The 24839-nt window shown below is 37.7% G+C and overlaps 2 protein-coding genes across 8 annotated transcripts in view; one reads left to right on the top strand and one right to left on the bottom strand.

The window, feature by feature from the left end:
- Nucleotides 1-14135: 14135 nt before the first annotated feature.
- Nucleotides 14136-22354, bottom strand: MZT1 (mitotic spindle organizing protein 1). Its single transcript, XM_064645880.1, has 3 exons — nt 22221-22354; nt 19167-19312; nt 14136-17788 (listed from the first exon to the last, which is right to left on the bottom strand). Exons 1-3 carry the CDS (start codon nt 22267-22269, stop codon nt 17765-17767), a joined length of 219 nt encoding a protein of 72 aa, XP_064501950.1. The 5' UTR covers nt 22270-22354; the 3' UTR covers nt 14136-17764.
- Nucleotides 22355-22518: 164 nt separating this feature from the next.
- Nucleotides 22519-24839, top strand: part of BORA (BORA aurora kinase A activator) — a 34618-nt gene continuing 32297 nt past the window's right edge. For 3 of the 7 annotated variants that reach the window (XM_064645876.1, XM_064645877.1, XM_064645873.1), the window contains exons 1-3: nt 22519-22690; nt 23525-23695; nt 24713-24819. In XM_064645876.1, the coding sequence (XP_064501946.1) occupies nt 23540-23695; nt 24713-24819 (263 nt within the window). In that variant the 5' untranslated portion in view covers nt 22519-22690; nt 23525-23539. Of the gene's footprint in view, nt 22691-22872; nt 23210-23524; nt 23696-24712; nt 24820-24839 lie in introns of those variants that run through there. The other 4 variants (XM_064645879.1, XM_064645878.1, XM_064645875.1 and 1 more) reach the window with 4 other exon arrangements.

Below are 24839 nucleotides of genomic sequence, written 5' to 3' on the forward strand. Positions count from 1 at the left end.
TAAACTTCATCTCATTCTTATTCTAATGGAATTCAATCAAGGGTATTAATATATTGTTTATGACATGTTTGGAGTTCTTGTGTTATCAGCACACATTCATGAGAGGAGCTTCAAACAGTATCAGATAACAGTGAGCTGTATGTTGGATGTTGTACAGCACAGGGGATTTTATCATCTTGTTGAACCAGTGGCAGTGATTAAATTAAACCGTCTGAACAAAGCTTTTGCATGTCAGGCTGTTGAATGGCAAAATGAGAGAGTGACACACTTCAAAGATCAAGGAGAGAGAGAGTTGAAAAATTACGTAACTTCTTATTTAATATACTGAATAACCGAACCATTGGCTGCCTGAGCTTTTACTAGCAAATAATCAGAACAAAACATTTCATGCATCCTAGCACTAATACACTGCATGTGAATGCCAAGGTGCATACGATGTTCTCGTATCATTGTTCTCTCATCTCTGTGAGCATCATACTGAATCTCACCAGTTTTACCCTGCCATACTTTCAAAAAACTTTCAGAAAATTTGATTTATAGCAATTTCTCTGACAGCTTAGTTTTCATATTTGTGAGGTCCAAAGGCAAAACTCTTAGATCTTCTCTAAAATGAGCAATACCAACATGCAAAATTTCATAGGCATGGGTAGGACTTTTTATAGGAATAAAAAGTGTTCATTAAAGCAAGGGCTAAAATATCCAGACCCCACGTTCTTGAAATGCAAGCTGGCCTATATTACCTTTAAGAAAAAGAAAAAAAGTGCTGATATGGAAAGACTGGTTGAAAGAAAAACCAAATTAATGGCCTGCATACTATTGTCCCATATTGTGTGGTTTCTGAAAATAACTACTTGAGACAAATTTCATTTGTATATGTGAGAGTTTTAATGTGTGCAGCATGATTTACAGTATAGCATACAGCTTCCTGATATTTTTGGTATGAGCTCAGATATCTTCCTTCTACCAAGTCTTATGTAAACAAATCCTGCTACCATTTAATCTATTACACTGCAATGTCCATAAAAAATGGCTTTCTTCTAAAATCCCAAATAAGGGAGTCCTAGATTTAAAATAAATAGGCTGAACCAAAAGGCAATTTCTGTTACAAGGTTTAGCTGAATCTTCACAGAGGATGGATTATTGGCTGGGTATTCATTTTTTAAAATATTCATTGCTAGCATAAGTCAAGTTTTAAGAAACATCGGAATGATTTTCTTTCAGTTCTATGCAGAACCCAGAATAGGTCTTGACCTTGTCCACAGTGTTAACATAATAAGAATTATCATTTCTTATCAATAATAATTTCATCTGATTACTTTACTTTGCACATTTAAACAAGCTTTACTATGCTTTCTGCATAAATAAATAAATTTCCTTTATTTGTATTTAATTTGTTTTTATGTGCAAAAATGAAAGCATTTTTATTTTTGCCAGATCTGTGACTTAAAAATTATCCTCTTCAAAACTTCCAGTGTTTTCATTTGATAGTAATATTCTTCCTTTTTGTAGAGCCATAGTGCAATGACATCCATTAACATTCAAAACTATAGAACACTTTCAAATTCAAATCGACTTGAGATGGTACAGTAGCAGAAATGGAGCCTGTGGGAAACAATTTTGAGAATAAACAGAGGACCAATCCATTAGAATACTGGTGATACATATGTGTGCATACATGTTTGTATTTCATTGCAGTTCTATGAATAAATCAAGATTTAATATTCATGGTAAACAGGTTAAATAATAGACATTTCGGTGCACTACAGTGTTCATGCAATAGTACAAAGACACCTAATTATCTGGTGCAGATTTAAGTACATATGTGTGTGTGCTTTTTTAAGAAAAAAACACACAATAACTTTCCAGAAATACTTGTTTATGTAAGGCATTTCAGGAATATCAACCTATGCCAAATTTCAACTGTACATAGAATTCTTATTTTTTTTAATCTTTCTCTGTTTTTGTCATTAAATAGCATTGCATATAAGAAAACTTTATAATCAAGTAACATGAAAAGTTGTACTTGCTCAGAAAATGTAATTGCTTAATTTTCTTTGCAAAAAGTAAATACCACATATTCACTACTTTTAAGGCACAGGCAATCTAATCAAAATAATTAAACCATTTTACTAAATATCAAGTCTATTTTACTATTTTTCCAAGCCATATTTCAATTTATTTTTTCAAATAATTATACTTAAAATGCCTACATATCTGAAATGCCTATAAAAATGCTGGCTTTAGTATCATGCAAGTTCCTAAATTTGCTGAGATGAGTAGCATTATAGTGGAAGGAATTAAAGAGCTCTTCTCTTTAATTTTAGTTCTGCTACTAGAGAAGACCAAAAAATGGGTCTCATTATTCATGTGCACATTCATGTATGAGAATGTGATCCAGGTTGTACACCAAGTTACTACATCCTCCCGTGTTGTAGTTTTTTTCAATCTATAGACTAGATTAAAAAGGCATAGTACTATGTTCACAGGTAACATATCTTTTATTGTTGCTAAGCATATGTATACATGCGCAGCGCTTTGGGGCTTTATTCTTTTGCTTGCCTGATACAGGTGTAATTCACTAGTAAGGAGAGTGAAAGCATTGAATAGCCATTAGATTATAATAATAGTTTAGAATTTCCTCTGGTATCTTTTAGTTCCTATGTAATTTATAGAGACTTACCAAATCAGGTAACTTTCAGATGTTTGTAGTATAAGGTCCTCAGCACGTGAACATTTATTCATACAACCAATTCCACTGCACTCAGCAAAAATACTATATGAGTAATGGTAGTTGTGCCTCCACGAATGAAATTCATCTGATCGATAATAAAAGGCTGTGTTTAGTTTAATCTAGATAATTAGCAGATTAATATAATTTGCTTTATCCACAAAACAAGTCAGACTGTGCCCAAAATTGCCTCTCTCCACCAACAAACAAACATGCCCAAGGCAACCAGCTCAGGAGTAGACCTCATTAAGTCAAATGTGAAGTTAGACAAGGTGAATCTCCAAGCTAAATATATCCAAAGTCAGGTTATAGCATGAGGGAAGCAGGTCTCCATGTTGAACTATTGAACTGCATGGGAATTCTTCTGTAACTTGTAAAAAAATAAATATCTTCAAGACGGGACTGTAATCCAAAGCAGGAATAAGATTAATGCTTTAATGGGTTATACAGGTATGAAAGAATACATTGAGACAGTCATTCCTTGTCATCAACTTTTCTTAAATGGGTTCACTTCAAATAATTGTAGTTTATGAATTATGTTCTCATCAGCAAAAATCACGCTGTGTTCCTAGATCTAAAATAAAACAGTGTTGTGCTTTGGTGGTATTATTGCCCATGGAAATGTTTCAGGAAAAATGACATTTCGTCTTCATTCCCTATATTGCTAAAGACTTCCAAACCCTAGATAGAGTCTGGGGATAGCTGCTTGTGAATTCCTTTCCTTACCATGCTATTCCATACAAAGTCATGCAGACACAAGATTAAATAGTTCCATATTCCATAAGTGGAAACAGCAAACAGTGGAGTCTTGTTTATCTAGAAAAAGCCTCATTTACAAGAGAACTTTACAACATGACTCTGCAGAGGACACATTGCAACTAGAATGCTTAAGGAGTCCATTCCCATTCCTAATATCTAGGAATATATGAATTATTCCTAAACACAGCTATTTGAAGTGTTAGCACATCAATATAAAGCAAAGAAAAAGGCAGTTTAAAGTGTGCAAAAGGAGCTAGGCAACATTTTACTGCCTAAACTATATGCTTGCATTAATACTTCTGGTCAGAAACCATCATCAAGCATCAATGCATGCCAGGTCATACAGGAAGGAAGCACTATTCTAACTGGCAGCCATAGCACGGATCAAAAGGCCAGAGTGATATGCTAATTTGGTTTAAGATGAATAAGCATGTCAGCCACAGCATTTTATGTAAAACAGAACTTGTGAAGTTTTACAATCAGGTAGGCACCAGAAAGGAATTACAGTAATCCACCTGGAGGTGACGGAATTACTATATATGGATTAAAATTTCAGCTGTGGCCTGAGAAAATATTATCCCCAACCCAGCAACAGCAAGCACATAAGTGAGTAAAAGGTGTAGTGAGGACAGTATGTAAATGACTGCTAAAGAACACAAAGAGTAAAGTGACTATGATTATCTTTGGCAAGGGATACATGGGAAAATATGTCTACAGACCAACAACACAAGAAATCCATTTAAGTACTTATATGTGTCTTTTATCTCCACAGTATTGAAACACTTTTGTACCTTTACCTGAAGGCTCTTATTCACCAATGCACTTAAACTGGCAATTTGAGATACATGCAGGAGAGCCAGAAAACTCTAGCTGGTGCCTAGCAAGAGAGAGGATGACTCCTACTATTTGCAGCACAGGTGTTAGCTCCTGAATGCTCCTGAGAGGATTTTTCTTTTTCTTATATAGTTTGACACACTGTTGTGATAACAGTTCTTACTTCTTTGCATGCAAATTACCATTGACTAAAGGAGATCCAGCAAAATTATTGGTGTGCAACATGGCTGCCTACTTAAAAATGGAAAGTCACACTGACAGCATCCAGTGAACTTGGATTGAGGTGGCTATGAAAAAGCTTACAGAAGCAATTAAAATATTTGTTTAACATTCCACCTTAAACATTTGTACTCTAGCAAATACTTGTACAAGACTTGCAGCACTGGTTAGGCCTCTCACCTTTCAGTGAGAGAAATGGTACTCTACGCTGCTTACAGGGCATTTATTTTGGACACAGCTTTAAAACCTGAAGTTTATGTTAAATGTATATACCAATGTTCCTGTGCTTCACTTTGAATGAGCAAGGATTTTCTGGGTGTCAATATATCAAATAATATTTCCTTAGGGAATTATGCTGAATATGGTGTGAGTCTACTCTAAAACATAGATATATATATGACATCTGTAATACAATTTGATAAATACGGACATAATTTGGTTTTCCTTAGCTGGGATAAGTTACATGTGGATAGGTGTTCTTTGGGGACATTCCTCATGAAACTGATCATCCTTATTCTATTGAATGCCAACAGAGAAAACATTATCGCACATTCAGTGTCAAGTAGTTCAATGTTGTTTAACCAGGTGCTAAATAAGTGTCAAATACTAAGCTCCACACTTGGAATATGTGAGTTATAAACTAAAGATTAAGCAGGTATATTTCCCATGTAGATAACCAGGCATAAACCTTGTACTGCATAGCAAACAGATAAACAAATAAGGCTTAAGTGTACAGGACCTAAAAAAGTTGAGCTAGATTCACAGCTTTACTAACACACGAAAATAATTTTATAGGAAATATGCAACACAAACCCTCCAAAGTAGCAGGTATTGTTGCAATGGTATTCCATATATTCCTGCAAATTTTATGTTTTATTTGAATTTACTACAACTAGTAGTTCGATAAGTAAATGAGCCTAAGAGATGTATGAGCCTCCTTACACAGCCTCATAGTTTTTTAGTCACTGTCATTGTCAGTTCTCTGTCTTGCTACTCTTCTCTGTGTGTCAGATTTGAAATTGGCTTATGAACTTTTTCAGAACTTCATCAGAAGCTGCATTACACTAAAATAACTGTATCACCCCCCTTTTTCTTCTTGATTTTGATGATGAGACATTATAAATGTTCCTACCTTTCTGTCTGACTCAGAGAAACAAATAACAGAACGTTTTCCCTCACATTTTAGTAGTTCAGGATGCTTTAAATGTTGCTAGGCTGTGTAGGAGCTCCTTAAGCTTCTCACTCTCCAATGGACGACTCTTACTTTCAAGAAACCTTTTAGACAACCAAAGAACATCATAGTCTTGGCCACCCCTTAGGCCACCTGGTTCTTGTGAGGTTTGTAGTCTGAGCACACGTTCAGCTTGTTCATAGGCAAAATCTTTGGACTACTGCAAAGCTTGTGAGAAAATATTTAGCTTGTGATAGTTTTTGGCTATGCTACCATAAGGGAAAAATGAACAAACAACAACAAAGTATATCTTTCAAGACCTTTTTTTACGTAGTCTCCTCTAGACAAAAGAATCAACAAGACACTTGCAACAGTGCCATCTGGTGACTCCTGTACAGTCAGCCCTAACAAGAGTATTCATTTTCAATAGCTACAAGTTTGCAGCACAAAAGATACCCACAATAATTAGGAATGCCTTAATTCTAATTTTAACCAGTAAAAAAAATAATAGCATTTTCATCCCTGTATACTGTCTGGGGTCAGGGAAGCACTCTGACTACTTTCTATGGTACAAACGGGAGCTAAAAGAGCAAGACATAATTGTAGAAAATAGAAATATTAAAATATTACCTCATATATTAGTATACACATACTATATACTACAATATATATATACTACAGTATACATATACTACAAAGGAGCTAGTTATGTACAGTTAAAGGAAATAGTGGCATTAAGCAAAACTTAAGCAAAAGATCTTCAGTCTAGTGTTCTGCATTTAAAAATCTGGAGAAATAAGATAATTCTTGAATTAGCACTAATATTGTACCATTCTTTTCAAAGGGAAACTGTGATGACTCAGGTAACTTAAAGCTAGTAAGCATCACAAAAAAGCCAGGAAAAATTAATGGAAAGGCTAATAAGCTGATGTGGGATTCAATTAATACAAAATTAAAGGAATGAATGTAATTAATGATGGTCAACATGGTTTCGTAGAAAATAGGTCTTGTTAAATAAAACTTACTTCATTCTTTGATGGAATTATTAATTTGGTTTATAATCAAGTCACCACTCTATCTGTAACTGCATGCTTTTGGACTTTCATGGGAGTTATGACTTTAGAAATCCTGATGGCCTTTTATTTTTTTTTAAATGGCTTACGCAATCTCTATAAAAGCTCCTTTCATGGGCTTGAGAAATGGCTAAATCATCCAAAATTCAGTTTCCAAAAGCAAAGACACTGTTGAGACTTGATTTTAATAAGGACAGGACATGTACACAAGAACAAGTTGTGGCCATATTGTATAATGAAAGATCACACACAAGCAGTACTACCCATCCTGATTTTAGCAGGGTGCTGCAAGGTTCAGTAGCTGAGCTGACACTTTGTCACGGATAACCTGGAACTAAATGAAAAAATTGTTGCTGATACAGTTTGTAGTTCACACAAAAGCTGGTAGAGTGGTAAATGTAAAGACAAGACAGACAGAAAGAGGGATTTTGAACCGTTCAGCGAAGCGGACCAATTCAAATTAAATCCATTTTAATGCAGACATATGAAAAGCTAAACAAATAGCAATAAGTCAGACCATCCTTGAAAAGTGGAGGACCAAGTTCTGCAAAACGGTAACTCCAGAAAGGACCTAAGGGATTACTGAGGAAGCATAAAGAAAAGGGAATCATGAGTGTGATCCTGGAGCAAAACAGTGAATAGGACAGGCCGATCTTATCTCCACACAGCACAGGTGAGATTGCTATCAGACAGAAGGAAAGGGGGAAAAAAAAAAAAACCACAGGCTGCAGAGAAGACCAGAATGAGCACTGGAGAGAAAAAAAGTGTTTTACAGAAAGGAAAATCCTTTCAGCTTATCAAAAGGAAGATAGTGTGGTGACTTGATTGTAATAGCTCCCTCAGGAGAAAATCCCACAGACTAAAGGGTTCTTTAGTTAAGAAGGAAAAAGCAGAACAAGCAGCTGTGTACTGAGCTTGAGCCAGATAAATTAAAACAAGAAATAAGGCACACAAACTTTAATAGTGGAGATGATTAACTATGGAACAAACCAACAAAGGAAGCACTGGATACACTATCTTTATTAATGTCTTCAACTAAAGAATAAATGTCTTGTTGGATATGCTTTATCTAAACACAAGTTATTGAACTCAATAGAGAGGCTGTTGGGTGAAATTCAAAGGCTTGTGAAATACAGGAAGTCAGAGTAGGTGATCTAATGGGAATATTTGCAAAGACTAATCTTAGCCTCAGGATACTAGTCTCCTTGGGTTACCTCTTCAGTCAATAGAGAGTTTCCTTTAGAGAGCAATTCTGAATAACTTTAGTGCTCTATTTGCCCCTCTCCACCCAGAGCTTGCCTCTCTCCACTGACTGCAGAGAAAAACAGAGGTTAAAGGATAGTTGAAATAATCTGGGCTTTGTTTTTCTTTTTCCACTAAAATACCACCACCATAAAGTATAAAACTGCAATTTTATTAAATATTTGGAAAAGGGCTTAGTGGGTGAACTGTGGGGAGTAGAAGACTGGGGATGGGGACAGCTCTCTTTTCACTAATTAACCCTTGATAACCTCATCCAACTATGTTGGGAGCTACACCTTGTCTCCAAAAGATTATCATCTATGGAGAGAGGCTGAAGATTAGTATGGAACTTCTATCTTACCCCCTTAAATATCCTGCTTTAGGAAATCTCCATCCTACCTCCATTCCCCTCTTATTTTGGAGACCACAGAGAAACAAGAGATTCAGAAACATATTTAGTGGGCAGAAATGAGCTCCTGGACAGAGGGCAGGTAGGAGTATTCATCCCGCCTCTACCTTCTATTTTCACTACTGGAAACAATAAGAGTTATTTTAATTCTTATGTAATCCACCAGATCTAATAAATGTGACTATTTATTTGGTATTTATTTTAAACTGTGATGCCTACTATGGTACTCATACATCCATTGGTATATCCTCACAAAGGGAGGTATATCTTCCTATGTTACAGTTAGTCTATGTGCCACCCTTACTTTGATTGTGCCTTCTCGTCTTAAACACTGCAGATTGCTGACTAACTGCCAGGATGTACATAATATGAAAAGAGAAAAGCTAAAGTGGCTACTAACTACAAAGGGTGACGAAACTTCCTTCAGTGCAGTTTCTAAGACAGTTTGTGTAAATTTTATTGCTGTGAATGAAAGGAAAAAGACACCACTACAGATTTGCTATACGGAATATTGTCTTTGCTGTGGCCATTTTACTACTGGTATATTCCATCTTAGTAAAATTTAAATGCATAAAATACAAAATGTTAAGTGCTTAAACCTCAGTTCTCTCTTTTGTGAGCCAAAATCTTGCAATCGGTAGCACATATTTTTATTCTTCCTTCTAGTTTTAAAATGCTTTAAAAATAAATCAAAAAGTTCAATTGTAACAATCCTTCATTAAACTGGAAATTGATCCTAAAATACTATTTATTAGAATCCATGCAAAACTAACAGAGGGATATTTTACAGCGCTGCAGCAGTGGTTGCAAATCTTTGCCTGCCATCTAGTGGAATATGCAACAGTTTCCAGTAATGTTTCTATTTATTCTCTTATTTTGTGTTTTGAAAATATTGGAAGTGCATTAAAAAAAATACTGAAGTAAACATGAAAAGCATGATAGCAGTACTCTCTTCATAAAATTATTAAGCAACAAACTCTAATTGCTGTGCAGACAAAAGAGTAATTTTTGTGGATACCAAGTTCTGTGACACAAATCGGGTTCTGTCAGCTGATTATCCCAGAAGCTGGGATAAAATAAGACAAGCTGAAAAGGCAAAGCGCTGCCTAAAATTTTTTTCCTACAGATTTTTTGCTAAACCTACAAACAGATGCCAAATGTGACTTGGACACATCCCAGGACAGTAATAACAAAAAGCAAATAAAAGATGTATTTTAGACGAATGAAGAATATCTGATACTTATGGGATCTCTCTCCATACAACACTAGCATACATATGCCAGTGCATTGGATACCTACACTGCACACTATAACATAAATAAAGAAGTTTGTGCACCAGGACACAGAGCAGATTCAGGCACGCAGGATATTGCACAACTCCAGTTTCTCTGACAATTGTGCACATATTAGGACCAATCAAAGTAATTCTATCAAAATAGAATTTTGATAGAGGAGAAAAAGCACTCACCAAGAAAACTATTACTGAATACTGCCTGATTATCTTGGGGAAATATTGTAGAAATTACTCCCTCTAATAAGAGAATTAAAATTGAAGGGAGAGGAAAATGGTGAATTGTGGCAGATGTAGTTGGCAGAAGACCAAGCTCACAGTAAATGGGAGCACAAGACATAGAACAACAAATTACAACACTATACTGAATGAAAATCTCTGGAGTTTTAGTAAAATAGTTTTCTTTTTTACTTTAATTATTCTTATTTTTTAATGTTTATATGAAGGAAAACAAGCTATTCTAACTACACTGTCAGGCCATGTGAAAGCTAAAGGATTTGCCCAAACAAAATCATGTCTTTGTCCTCCATCCAGTCACAGTTAAGATGAACAATGACCACATCCTCTGTTGGTTTATGTACTGTATTGCTATTCCCAGTAACTTCTGTAAAACTTCACAGAATGCAAGTAAATGCTGAGTTTGGCCCAACATGTCTAAAAATGCATGGCTGCTGTAAAGTCATCTAATCAGATCAAACAGGCAGCCACAGATTGATAGAACCTGAGGGAATGGCCTGAAGTGTCAGGGAAGGTTTAGGTTAGATATGAGACAAAGGTTCTTCACCCAGAGGGTGGTTGGGTGCTGGAACAGGCTCCTCAGGGAAGTGGTCACAGCACCAAGCTGACAGAGTTCAAGAAGCATTTAGGTGATACTCTCAGGCACATGGTGTGACTCTTGGGGATAATCCTGTGCAGGGCCAGGAGCTGGACTCAATGATCCTTGCGGGTCCCTTCCAACTCAGCATGTTCTGTGATTCTATGACAAAGAGTGGCAGCTTTATTACTGGTATCATGCTTAAGAGTGAAATGCATAGCTGAAAATACCATGCTAAAAATGTAGGCCAGATTATCAGTCTGCATATGTGCCAGTTATTTTTCTGCCTTCAATATGAGTGCAATCAGCACAGCACATAGGAGTAAATAGCTGTGCGTGTACCTTGATGAGTTGTTCCTATGCCCGAGACTGGTTTTACTTGAACAGTGAAGCTAAACAGAACACTCACTTTCAAATTAGAAAAGCACTTGCTCTGAGAAAAGCCTGTTTTACTTCAGTCTGTATTTCTTTATATACAATATCCTATACAGTTCAACCTGTACCCTGAATTCTCCCTAAGAGAATAGCGAGGCTCCTCTTTGTATGTCCTAGGAAATGATTGTTCAGATATTTTTGTTTGTATCTTTACTTCAAAATAACCACCTGCTGCTTACAATAAGCTTTGAGTTCAACGCGAGGTCACTGGTCACAAGAATTATTTTTATATTTTTCTGTCCTTCATTAGCTGTCCTCTCCCAAAATTATAATACATTCTCTTCACAATCATATGCCCCTATAAACTGGCTTGAGAACAAAACCAGGGTATGTAACAAGCAGCTTTCCAAGCAGGCAAGATGAAACATCATGAGGAGCTTTCCTGGTAGCCCAGAAAAGAGGTACAAAGTGAGAGCTGATGATTCAGCTCCTTGAAGTTGCATCCTCACAAGTTATGCCAACAGGCAGTGATGGCTGAAGGGGTTGGTGAACCTGTCTTACCAGTGCCAGCTTCAATGACAAATGCCAAGGCAATGTGACATCCTCTTTCCTGTATCTCCTGTCCATTAAATAGGAAGATAACAGTTGGTATCTTCAAACATACCAATTTTGGATCTAGTGTACAAATAAAATAATCATAATACATTCAAGATGGGATGTCCCTCACCCTCCTGAGGCCTCCTTCCCTACCAAGGGTTCCTCCCGGCTGTCCCTAAGGGTTCCTTAGGGAACCACAGTATGGCTGGGCACCACCTCCTCCACTCCTTCATTTTCTATCTCCTTCACTGAAAGTTAAATGTGAGTGTTAAACTTCCACTTGCCTACATAATGACACCACTGAGCTCTTTCAGAGATCCATTTTCATGAGCTGGTCTCTCCTTACATGTAAAAATTGGAGGTAAGAAAATAAGAATATTTATAAAGTGATAATAAAATGCCTAGACTTAATACATTCCAGACTTCCAGTTCAGATAATTAATAGTTGTGGTGTTTGGTTTTTTTGATCAGGTAATGTTTAAATATCTCAGAAAGCAGGCTTCCATTTATCTCACTGACAGAAACATCACTGATATTCATCCTAAATATTCCTAATTTTCTTCACATTACTTTTACTTAGAGCTGTTCATCATTGCCCTTCATGGACTCTGCAGTCAGAGAGAACTGCTACAGCCAGTGTTCCTGACACCCTTTAGAGAGGTATTGTAGACTTTGCACAAGAAGCTGGATTAAAGCATGTCTTTTAGAACTATTGATTTTAACAACATCAAGCAGTAGCCAGTTCGCAATGTCAAAGTTTACTTACCTTCACTTCTGGGAAGTTGTGCCATATTTTTAAGGTAATGGATCTGGTATGTTTTCCCTGTCAGGTTAAAAAGATGTAGCCACAAGACTTCCTTTACGTTCAAGGCCATAACTAGGGTCATTATGTCTCTTCTCAACTTCTCTTTGAGAACCTATCAGGCTTGCTCTTCAGTTCTAAAACAGCTTTATGGCTTCATTTAAGTTATCCTTGTACTTTCTTGCAGTATAAACAGTGGGTCTAGAAGCAGTGAACAGGACTATGGTTTTACTTCACTATTTCTACTTGATAAACCTATTTCCTATATATAACAGGAACCATTTCCACAACTTCACAAAAACCTCACAGTAAAGTAGCTGTTCAGAATGCTTCAAAAATCCTTCTCAAATTACCATTTTTCAAGTACTGAGATTTTGGTTTTAACATTTTTAAAGCTTTTTTTTCAAATCTCAATCCCAAGGTAACACGACACCAAAACAACACAGTACATTTGTGTTTTTACTGAACGATGCCAACGGTGTTTGAAGTGAAAATTGTCCTGCAAAAACTGGAACATACATCAACACAGAATCACAGAATCATAAAGGTTGGAAAAGACCTTTAAGACAATGAAGTCCAACCATCAACCCAGCAGCACCACCACATTCACCACTAAACAATGTCCTGAAGTGCCATATCCACCCTTTTTGTGAACACTTCCAGGAATGGCAACTTCCCTGGGCACTCTGTTCCATTGCTTTACAGCCCTTTCTGTGAAGAAATTTATCCTAACACCTAATCTAAACCACCCCTGGCACAACTTGAGGCCATTTCCTCTCCTCCTGTCTCTTTGTTACCTGACTTTTTTTGTCTTTCATTATTTGCTGATGAAATCTCAAGTTCACCAGTTGGATGTTTGCTACTGCTGATGCTAGGTGACTGGTCTGCAATTCTGTTCTTGCTCTTGCACTTTTAAATGTTGAAATTACTTTGACATTCTTTGAAATACTGTTTCCAAACTTTAATTAAAAAGTAGTATTTGTAGCTTAAAGAGTTGAATCCCTAATACTAAAGCCATGCCTACATCCCTAGCTCAGATCAAACAGAGTAATATAAAGCTCCACTGCTCAGCATTACATCTCTTTAAAGCGGGTTGTCTACAGCCATACTAACCACCACCTTGTCACATGGGTCACTGCTGATTCTTCGGTTATTGTAATTTTTTTGCCTTTTCTTTTAAAGTATATCAAATAATAAGGACTGAAGCATTTCTACAGCATGAAACTACGAGCATGTAAAAGCAGATTACTGTGTTTGAAGGTGAAGTGTTGGGGAAAAACAGGACCTGGTACACAGCCTGCTGGGAGCAGTCCCTGGAGTAAAGTGTGAAACAGTAACAGCACACAAGTCAAACTCAGAACAAACTAGTCATTTGAATCAAAAAGTGAGTCTAGGACTGAACCAGTATTTACTTACCCAGAGAACAGCAGGCGGGAAAGAACATTGTCTAACATATATATACACCTTTCATGCATACAGACCTATTAGGGCAAGTGTCTTGGCCTAATCACCATTCAGCTTTTTTTTGTTAACACATTTTTTTAGTTAACACGATTTTCTATGAAAAACTCTCTAATGTTACAATGGAGACTTCAGGATCATATGTTTATCTTCTTTTCTAGTACTAGCAATCTCATGCGAAGTTATTTTCTTACTTAAGTTTGTATTTCTAAAATGTAAAATTACAACTGTCAGCAATCCAGGTAGTTATCAAGCATTCCATGCTCTCTGCATGACTGGATTCACAGCTGTGCTTAAGTTCTCAGAGTTTTGCTATATGTGACACTAAAGATACTTGGTGTAAGAATGAGAAACTCTAAGTGGTAGGCAGGACTGCAGTTTATTCACGATCACTGAAAAGGAATGAGAATAAACAGTCAGCTCCTGCCCCAGGTCACCAGTGGTCCTTTGCAGGGTCTTCGCTGGGTTGTGTGCTGCATGACTTAACCTCAAAAAAAGGACAAAGCAACAAAATTTCCCAATTATAAAGTTAGTGAGGGTAGCAAGACTACTAGCAAACTGTGATGAACAGTAGAAACACATGTAAGACTGATTAGGAAAGAAAATGGCCCGTGCATTTCAGCATAGACAGAAAATTATACACATGGAGATAAACCACTGTAGTTTCACATATGAAAAAATAGCCTCTGAGCTTACCATTCCACTCAAGAGTGTTAACAATAGATAATGCCATGGAAAGAGCATAACATTTGGTTCATATTAAAAAAGCAAGTCAAATATCAGGAATTACTAGGAAAGGAATAAAGAACAAGAAAGTAAACAAACAGACCAGTACTCAACTGCATGGCTAATGCTGCATGCAGTTTTGGTTCCCTTCTCAGAAAATAATATGAGACCCAGAAAAGTTTCAAAGGACAGTAAATACAGAAGCTATTCTATGCCTTTGGTCACCCAAGAAGTATTTTAGCTAGTGCATTTCAGTTCAGAAGGGGAAATTTAAAAGTGACTGTAACATATCTGGAGAACATTGACTGGCACAGGTATGGTAGATACAAGTTTACTATGCAGGGCATATTAAATTAAGCTAGTTCAAAATAAACAAGAAGTGGTAATTCCTTAGGCAACAGACATAAATTGATAAAGGCTGCTGTTATTCAGGAAGCATATATAGTCCAAAGGAAACTGGACAAGTACTGGAAAATTGAGCACTGAGAGTTACTAGATAGACAAACCATATGATGTTCAGGAAAGCCTGGAAAAGAAGACACTTAGAAGCTAGAACGCAGAAGAAAAATAACCAAATGTGCTTCTATTGTTCTTACCCTTTCTCAGGCAGCTGCTTTTGACTACAAAAGAAGCTATTGTGTTAGGAAAAAAACCAACTATGGTCAGGACCTGTATAGCTATTCCTATGTTTATCTTCAAGAGTTTCAGGAACACATAAGTAAGGAGCACAGAGAAGAAGCACGTGCTATTTGCTTGGCTTCTTAGTTAAACGTAGCAGAAGGTGGTGCGTGTTAGAAATACAGAAAAGACTTCTCAGTCATCAGTGCTAAGTCTGAGCATTCATGTTCACATAATGGGGATGCTATTAAATGACAGACTTACCTTACAGCAGTAAATATTTCCAATATGAAACTTCCTACTAGAGGGATTTTCTTTATTTCTTACCAGGAAGAAGAAATAAACACATACTGTATTTGTTCTGGATGGTACCCCAAACCAAAAGCCAGCAGGAGTTCTCTTACACCAGTTTTGAGAAACAACATGTTCTCCCTTAAGTATATTAATTAATTAATATTAAGTAACCAATATTACCATTTAGTTCCATGTAATAATAGCAATAATGCATTTTTAGTTTTATAGACATCAAATTGAGGTTTCAAATGTCAAAGACATGCCCTGCTTCTATAATTCTGCATGACAAATGGTCCACCAGAAAGTGTCTAAATGCATAAAAACTCTAAGCCTACTGATGGCAAAATGGTAGATGCAATTTATTGGACAGATCAAGAATTATATATATAATTTGTATAACTATATATCTTCTCATATTGCAATTGCAAGCTCTTTTTAAGCATTTCAAGGACATAGAACCCAAACCAAAATCAAGCTAACAAGCTAGAAAACCCCCTGGAAATACATAAATGCAAAGTAGTCAATAGAGTGGCATTCAAGGGAAGTCATCACAACTTCCCGAATTACTCAAAGATCTGGCAATGGAGGAAAAGGAGATGCACCAGAAGTGCATTTCCTAATGCATCCTAATAAAATGTCATTATTATTTTAGGCACATTTGCTATAGTTTACTTAAAACTTTCAGGGTTTAAGTTACACAGGGTAATCTCACAGATTTAGATGTGCCTCCTGAGAACAACAAGAATGCTCCACGTCTTTTCTCTTTTTTGACATGTAGCCCTGAGTTTAGAGAAAATTAAGTAAAGAGCTAATTGCTAATTTGTGCTGATCTGACCTGGTGTTTTCATGATGTTTTACTGACTTTTCAGTTTTCCTAAGATGAACTTCATTGTTGATATATTTTTATACTAAGGATATCTTACTGTTTAAAAAAAAAAAAATTACACCCAATATTCAAGTCATGAACACTTAAACCCCTTTGTAAATTGGTGCTGTGAGTGTGAAAAATGACACTATTTATAAGTTCCCTAGCTTGGTTATCCAGAAGTTTTTATAGCATTCTCTTGCAATGATTTTTGGGACACTCTAACTGGAAATAAAGGTAAGTGATTCAGTGTAATATAAATATTTTTCTATTCTCCCTACCAGCAATTTGAAGTATTTAGCCTCCTTGATTGCTTTTTGTAGAGCTATGACCTAGAGTGCATATGCTGTAAACTCTCAGAGTAGAAAGAACTTTTTATCTCTGCACAAATATAACTTTTGGCTTAACAAAGATTCCAGGTTCATTTCCAAATGTGCTTCACTCTATTAACCTTGGAGTTCCTTTAGGTCCCATTAGTACCACACCTTGAAACTAGGATAACCAAAATCAAAAAAGCTTAAAAAAAAAAGCTTAAAAGCCACAGGTGAAGAATACACAAGAAACTACTTTCTTACAAAGTAGAATTTCTGGATGAAAGGATATTTACTGGAAATTAAGACTTCTTCTGGCACCAGTGAAGATTCCTAGTTCTAAATGAGAAGACATTTCTACACCAACTGACTGTTTAAGTCTCACTGACACCCATGAACCAAATCTGATGCTTCTCATTTATGCTTTGACTAAGAAATAACAGACAGATTTAATATTTTTAGATCCAGTAGTTGGAACAAATGTAACAAATGTAGCATTTAATCTCCATAAAACATCCCACGTCATCTAGAATTTAAATTTACATACATTTCTGCATGGATAACTGAAGTACCTTTATTACCTAAGTGAAACACTTTTCCCAGCAATTTGAATCAAAATCAAAAGGACAATTCATTACCTATATTATCAAAAATGCTTTACTTCTTATTTTCAAATTGATACTTAAATCACTGGCCTTGCTCTAATTAAAATAAAGTCAGTCTAGGCTTCATTCCTCTATGGTCCATAAAGCAAGGCTAAAATTGTACACGTAGTTTTTCATCAAAGCAAGAGATAAAACCCAGGATATACCAGCACTTCCAAAGGATGCATTAACAAAGCTGCATTCATTATAACAATATGCATTGATACGTGCTAGTAAATTCAACAGACGTACAGTATCTGGCATGATTTTAAAAGTATTGGATGCCAAAGAAGAGCAATTGCACTATATTCACAAACAGTTCACAAAAATACCATGTAATGATATTACTGGTGAACTTATTAAAAAATTTTTCAAAGCTATTATATGCACCATTCTTTTGAATAATATTACAGAAATATTCTGAAACCTTTGCATACACACTTATTTCATTTTTGTCTGAATAGTGGCAATCTTCAGAGCTCCTGTTAAGTTTATCTTGGCATTCTTCTCACGCAGAAATCTTTGCCCATATTAGCCTGTCATATTTTCAGCAGCCTAGAAGCAGAAAAAACATTTATTGCAAGTCACCAAGAGACATCATATAGATTAAATTTAATCTTTTCTTGTAACCGTTTTAATTTTCCTAGACCTAAAAAAAAAACCAAAAACCAAAAAACCCAAACCTAAAAATTAAGAACTACTTGTGAACATTTCTCTAATGAACACTCTTTTTTAAAAAAAATAATGCTGTCGACTGCCATTATCCTTTTCTAAAATAGCCTGTTTGCTTGTGTTAAAGTTTATGTCCTGTATCTGAGCAACTTGTATTCTGTACATTTTACCCTAATGCTTTCAAGGAGTGCTCAAATGCATATGTTTACCTCTGGAGTTTACTACTTGATATAATTTGTGGTAATTATTATTCCCACTCATACAGATAAGCTATTGACACAAAACTTAGAAGAATTACACTAACTATAACCGTATAAATCACACTGCCAATTATTTCATTAAGAATATTAGTATTTTTTATTACTGAATAACTCAACCCAACCAACAAGGCACATTGTTGAAGACTGACATTGGAAGATTTTAGCCAGTTATGGGACAAACAGTCAAAAGATAGCAAAAGGAATGATACATCAGTAAAAGCAAATGGAAAAGTAAAACAGCCCTCAATTACTGAAATATGCATAGTTAAATTCATATGTATGCAAACCTTTAAGTACAAATATAAAATATGCATGAGCACGAGTATAGAAAAATGTTAAGTTAAAAATAAAGTATGCAGTCTTCTAGAATAGAAGCAAGATACAGGTTTCCCCTCCATCTCCCAGAAATAAACAAGTAGAAGATCCACTAGAAAACAATCGTGATTGTGATGTTTAGGTGGACCATAAAGAATGAAAATCCTTTAAAAGTCAAGTGAGGATTTGTTTTTAAACCATTGTCACCCTCTACTAGTTAAACAGGAGGTAACAGGTTAATGTGGTGAAAGAAATATGTGAAGATTACACTACCAAGCTGCATGTACCCATTTACAAGTACTGCCGCATACTGTTAAGTCTGAGGTTGTAGAAATGAGGTCACATTGGTTAAAGGAGAAAGGAGCAATCTATCTGTGATATGATGCAGATAAGGGGGCAAATAGGGACTACAAGTGCCCAGAATAAAAATCTGAGGGTTTTGGTTGTGGTTTTCGTTTTTTATATTTTCCCCTTCAAAAGAGTTAATCTAACTATTTTATTTGTACCATTTCTAGCATCATGTTTAATTCAGTTGTATTCATTGCCTTTTCCATGGAACAGTTAATTTCCTTGATTTAAACATGAATCATATCTTAAAGTACAATTTACAAATTGAAGTACAGCAAGTTGCACATACATCCAACTCTTAAAAACAATTTTATAGGCTTTTTAAACAAAAGCATTACCTTTAGAGCTTCTGTAGCCTTGCGTAGTTCTTTAATAACAGATGACAATGCTTCTGGATTTATCCCTTGTTCACAAAGCCGCACACAAATAGACAATGTCTCCATATCCAAGCCAGTGTTTAATATTCTTGAAATCTCAAACAGAACTGCAACAGAAAAAATGAAAGCACTTTGGTCCCTACAGACTACGAAATTTCAATGATCAAAATCCTTATTCATCAACATTTAACTTCTACAGTAGAGTGTGAACATGGCAGCTGTCCATTGCAGTCTGAACTTCAACAACAGCATTCATGTTCAGCTTTCTAGCACAAGCTAAAAGCTACAGCTTCCAACATAAACACCATGCTTTTCAGGTTCAGGAAACTTATTACTGGATAACGGGTTTTGAAAAGGTAAAAAAAAAAAAATAAGTGAAGAATTCAACAATTAACATGCTCCCCAATTATGTAAAAGGTAGGCTATAAAAATATTGTACTTTAGAACTCCAGATACTGATGATGCCCTGCTGAAACGGCCTGGGAAGCACATTGATAAAGTTTTTATAGAGAACATCAGCAGTTTTCTAGCCACCTTCTTCCACAACTAAACCTGGCTTTAGGTCTAACATTAACACAAGTTTAATGATAAAGCAATATTATTCAATTTTTATGTGTCCTGAATCACGAGTAGCGCCACATGTCAGTATGAGACCTTCCAGAGAAGGAGATTCCAGTCAGTTTTGTTAAAAAATAGGTATCTCTCTCGCTCCTTCCTAAGTTTCTCTGGAAGGCCCCTTTTCTTTGATTCTCATAAACAGTTTGTCCCAGATGCAACAGAACAACTTACTGAGATTTTATTTCTGGTTTCTACAGTAACCTCCATCCTGAAGCTAAGCTCCAATATAGATTAATTTTGTACAGGTGTTACTCACACAGTTTATGTAACCAAACCTCCCCCAAGCTAGGGAAAAGTGAAGTACAAGGTCTTTCTCACCACATAAAAGCATCATGGCAAGTGACTACTGTCCACTTGACAACTATGAAAATATTACAGTGACATCCTGCAGCACACCCTCAGAGTCACAATTACCCAAGACATTAACAATCTAATGTATCCAGTCAGTTCCACTAAAGGGAAAAAAATCTCTACATGAGAAAATAATTCTTGAAGCCCACACAAGTAGGTTGGATTAAGAATATGAACAAGTTTAAGACATGAAAGCAGTCTGTCAGTCTAAAGTCCTATCTACAAGCCAGGAGGAGGAGAGCTTTTATCCTTCTCCACCTCAAGACATTCTTTTTCATGCTGGCTTGAAAGCAAACCATTCCAAACACATTATACATGCATGCCCTGTCCATACAAAAGCATCTTCAACTAACAAACTGATGCAGTTGCAATAAAATGACATTGAATGTTCAAGAGCTACAGAACTAAGAAGGACTGAAAACTTCCCAGAAAGAAACAATTCCTCCTTTTTTTAACCATTTAAAATCTATCAAAAATTTTACCAAGCATGTGACATATTTAAAGGCAGAGCAGTAAATATAACTGAAGATAAGTTCCAATTTCTATGTCAGCAAGAACTGTGGTCACTAGTTGGGGCAGTGTCTTTGGTAGAAAGATGTAGCAGTTTCTCCACAATTCTGAGCTCTTAGCTCTGCAGAGAACAACTGCTAAATATCTATGTCTATCCTAGATAAAAGATATACATTTTTACATGGGGAGCCTGGGCTCCAAAATCTGAAGATCAGTGCACTTTCCATATCTGTTCTCAAAAGCCTTTCTTTGTCTTTAAATCCACATGTCATCCCTCCTGCCCAAAACATTCCTGCATAAATGGAGAGAATGGTTGTGAAGAGCTTAAACTCTCTGTCCTTCCCAAATGAATCTCTCTTCATCTGCACAAGTTAGTCTTAACCTCTTGCAGCATCAGAGGAGCCTTGCCTCCAGCAGCAGGTCAGAGAGTGAAGATCAGTGGCTGAAATGCTAATTTTTATACCAGCTAGACTGGTGAAAGTCTTTGCTAAGAAACCCTTATGTAACTTCAAGAGAAGGGAAGATCCTGAGAAAATAACAAATGTAAAGCAACACCCCCCCAGATGTTCTCCTTAGCCTCTATGCCCTCTAGGGCATTTCCAGAGAAAGTCTTTACATTTAAGAACCCTCAGGGGATTTCTTGGCAGCATTCCACTCTGCATATAAGGCTCTGGCATAGGCATTTCATAGAATTCCAGAGTTTCACACTACACTAAGAAACAACTCCAGGATGTACCAGCTTTGATTCCTCATAGTGAGGCCAGAAGAGTAAGTGAACACCTGACCTTTACTCACCTGCACACGTTTCTTGGCTTATAAATCTCCAAAATATTTCCCAGCACTCCCAGTGCCACTACTCCCACGTTCCTCATCCCATAACAGTTTTGGTTTGGGTTTTTTTTTTTTTTTTTGCGTCAGAAACTATTCTAATTCTGTAACACTGACTACTGTTCGCAAAGCTTTTTCACTACATTGTTTGGTTTTGTTTGTTTGGTTTTTTTTATTTAGTTTACTTCTGTTTTCTGACTTGAGCCATCTAGGAGAACGAGGGTTCAGATCAGTTCAGGTACTGGCAGGGTTGGTCCTGCCTTTCCTTTCCACACACCTCGTTTCCCCCGGGTTAAATCCAAGACGCACAGAGTCAGGTAGCATAATCTGCGTTATCCGGTACAAATAACGAGAGAGTAAATATATGCGTATATTTATAAACACTAAAACCCAATAGTATTCTCTATTAAGTACTTAGCTATCTAAAGGTCCCCAAGAAAAGCCACTCGACGTCTAAATCCACTCGCACTACGCGGGTGCTTAAAGCGTTTCACACACTATGAATAACACGAAGCAAAAAAGACATTGCTACGCGCTGCATCTTCCAGCAGCCGCAACCCGCACCCCTCTTCCCAGGAGAGGCGCCCGAGGCGTTCGCTTTCTCCTCCATCCTGACTAGGCGGAATCGAAGCTCTGGAGCTGCTTCTTAGCGTTGTTTCTTGGCCGCCGCCTCGTGCGCGTCGCCCCTCCCCACCTTCTGTCACGTACCGTCCATGGTCTCCCGGACCGCGTTCAGGCTGGCGGCGTTGCTCGCCATGGCGACCCCGCACCGCCCTCACATCCCCTCCCCCGGAACCGGAATGCGCCCCAGCTCCGGCCCCACGTGAGACCGCAGCGGCACGGCCGGGAGGGCGGGCTTTCTTTCGAATTCGTGCAGTGGCGCCCCTGACGATTGGCCCGTTCGAGAGAGAAGGAGCTCTGCCATTGGCCCGACGGTGGAGGCTGCGCGTCGTGATTGGTCAGAACGGCCGGACGGGGCGGGGCTGTTTAAAGGGCCGCCCGGCGCGGCGGGGGCGGGAGCGGCGAGTGGTGCCTGATGAGCGAGCGGCGCGGCGGCAGCGGCCCGGTAACGGCGGCAGGTGTCTGTAGCCCCGACCTCGGCACCCGCGGCATCGCTCCCTCGGCGCCCGGGGACTGGGAGAGCGGCTCGGCGCGGTGGCACCATCCCGGGGAGAAGAGTGAGAAGGGGCTAAAGCGGGGACCCCTCACTCGGGGCTCCCGTCCTGTTCCCCGCAACGGGGGCGCGGGAGGTGCCCTGCAGCGGGAGGGAGCGGTGCCGCCCCCCGAAGCCCTCGAGGGCCGGGGCAGGCCAGGCCAGTTGGGGCGGGGGAGGGCGGTCGGTTTTAGCGCCTGGGCCAAGCGGGACCTGCTCGGGGCGTTATTGCTGCCCCGGCCCGCGGGCGGCACCGCGCGTCCCCCTTCCCGCCGCCCGAGGTCCTCCCGCGGGCAGGGGCTGCTGGACTGCTCCGGTGTGGAGGGAGGAGGGCGGGCTCGCCGCCCGCAACCCCGCTCCCCAATCCGTCCCACCCCTGTGGTCCCTGCTTGGCGTGTGGGCACCGCGGGGCGGGCGGGGAGAGAGAGAGAGAACCCCTCCTTATTCCCGAAGCCCCTGAGTGCCCGCACTTGGTGCGTGAGCTGCCCTCCAGGAACGTGTTTGGCTTCCTGACCGTTCTGTTTCTTCTAGTGGTTGTTCGCGGGTGGTTTTTTTGGTTGCTTGTTATTTTGGTATTTGTTTGTTTGTTTGTTTGTTTTAATTCCCTTTTTCATGCCCTTTCTTGTCTCGTTTTTTTAGGTTCTGTTTATTTTTAATTGTTTATAGCAGCCTGATTTATCGGCTTTATGCCAGTAGGTCCAAGCCAAAGTTAACTTCGGTTTTTTTAGTCCTTTAAATGCTTCTGGCACCTTAAAACAATTGATCGTCTCTTCCTAAAGCCTTCAACATGACCCTAAAATGTCAAAATTATGATTTCATTATTTCCCTTAATTTTTCATCTCCCTCTCTTTTTTTTCAGGTGTAGCTTAGTGTTATGGGTGATACAGAAGAAGGTAAAATGCAGATAGCACCAGAAACTCCAGGACGAGTTGCAATCTTGAATCCATTTGAAAGTCCCAGTGATTATTACACTCTTCAGGAGCAGATTGTCTCCAGTCCTTCGGTCTTTAAGTCAACAAAATCCTCATCAGTAAGATCTAGTCTTTAGTTGTTTAAGTATATATGTGGAACATTAATATTTTCAAATGCATTTAAAAGGATATTTTTTTAGTGTACTTTAATGTATATACTAAGCCAAAGAATGCTGGTAGCGTTTGGAGTTTCTTCTCTTTACAGAAATATGCTGCTTTTAATACTAACATTGTTGCTTAGTCTTCCTACCTTTTTAAATTTATCTAATTTAGTTCTTAGATATTAAGTGATTGAGTGCTAAAAAAGCCCCAGTTCCTAAATAATAAAACTTAGTTGCATTTCTGCTATGAGCTGTTTATGCATTCAAATTATTGATTTTGTGTATATATAACTTGTTGTTGCAAATTACATTTTGGTTTTCAGTTGAAATTATTTGCTGGTAAGCAGTAGAGAAGATACCGTGCTAATGAAACTAAAAAGACTCGGTAGATAATTTTTCAAATGTATTTGAACAGTTCTTGCTAATTGTTAAATAAAGGAGTGAAGCTGCTTTATTTCTGACTTGGGTTTTGTTGTGCACTATTCACGGCATTATGAGAGGGACTTTGCAAGATGCATATGAGGTTGCAACTCTTCAGTCTTTGACATGGGAGGTGAAAGGAAGACTTCTCTTTTATTGGATAACATGGTTTAGGTACAGACACTGGGTGTTCATGGAACTACAATTTGGATTGTGGCAATCTAGAAACGACTAAATTTTATCCCAAGTTATGTATCTTTAGTAGATCTGTCCTCAGATATTGAGAAGAAACTGACACCTCAGTTTGTAAATGTTAGCTATAACTTTCCATTTAATATTATCTTGTAAATCACTGTAATACCACTATCAGGGTAAGAAGCTTGACTGACTTAATAATTTTCTTTTAAAAGTAGATAATTTAAATAAAAACTCTTTTGATTGTCCAAAACTATGTGGGAGCAGTGATTCCGTTGTTCCATTGAGATTAGTCCTGTAGTTCTATTTTTATCTTTTTAGAATAGTAAGCATTAAGATGCCTGTTTCTTTTTTTTTCAGACACCAGGAAAATTTAGATGGTCTATTGATCAACTTGCTCTAATAAATCCTGTGGAAATCGACTCAGAAGATGTTCGTCGCCAAGCAATGTATTTGAGCCATGCTAGGTAACTTTGCAATCTGTTTT

The sequence above is a fragment of the Pseudopipra pipra genome, chromosome 2 (assembly GCF_036250125.1).
Source record: "Pseudopipra pipra isolate bDixPip1 chromosome 2, bDixPip1.hap1, whole genome shotgun sequence".
In the NCBI taxonomy this organism is placed as follows: Eukaryota; Metazoa; Chordata; class Aves; order Passeriformes; family Pipridae; genus Pseudopipra; species Pseudopipra pipra.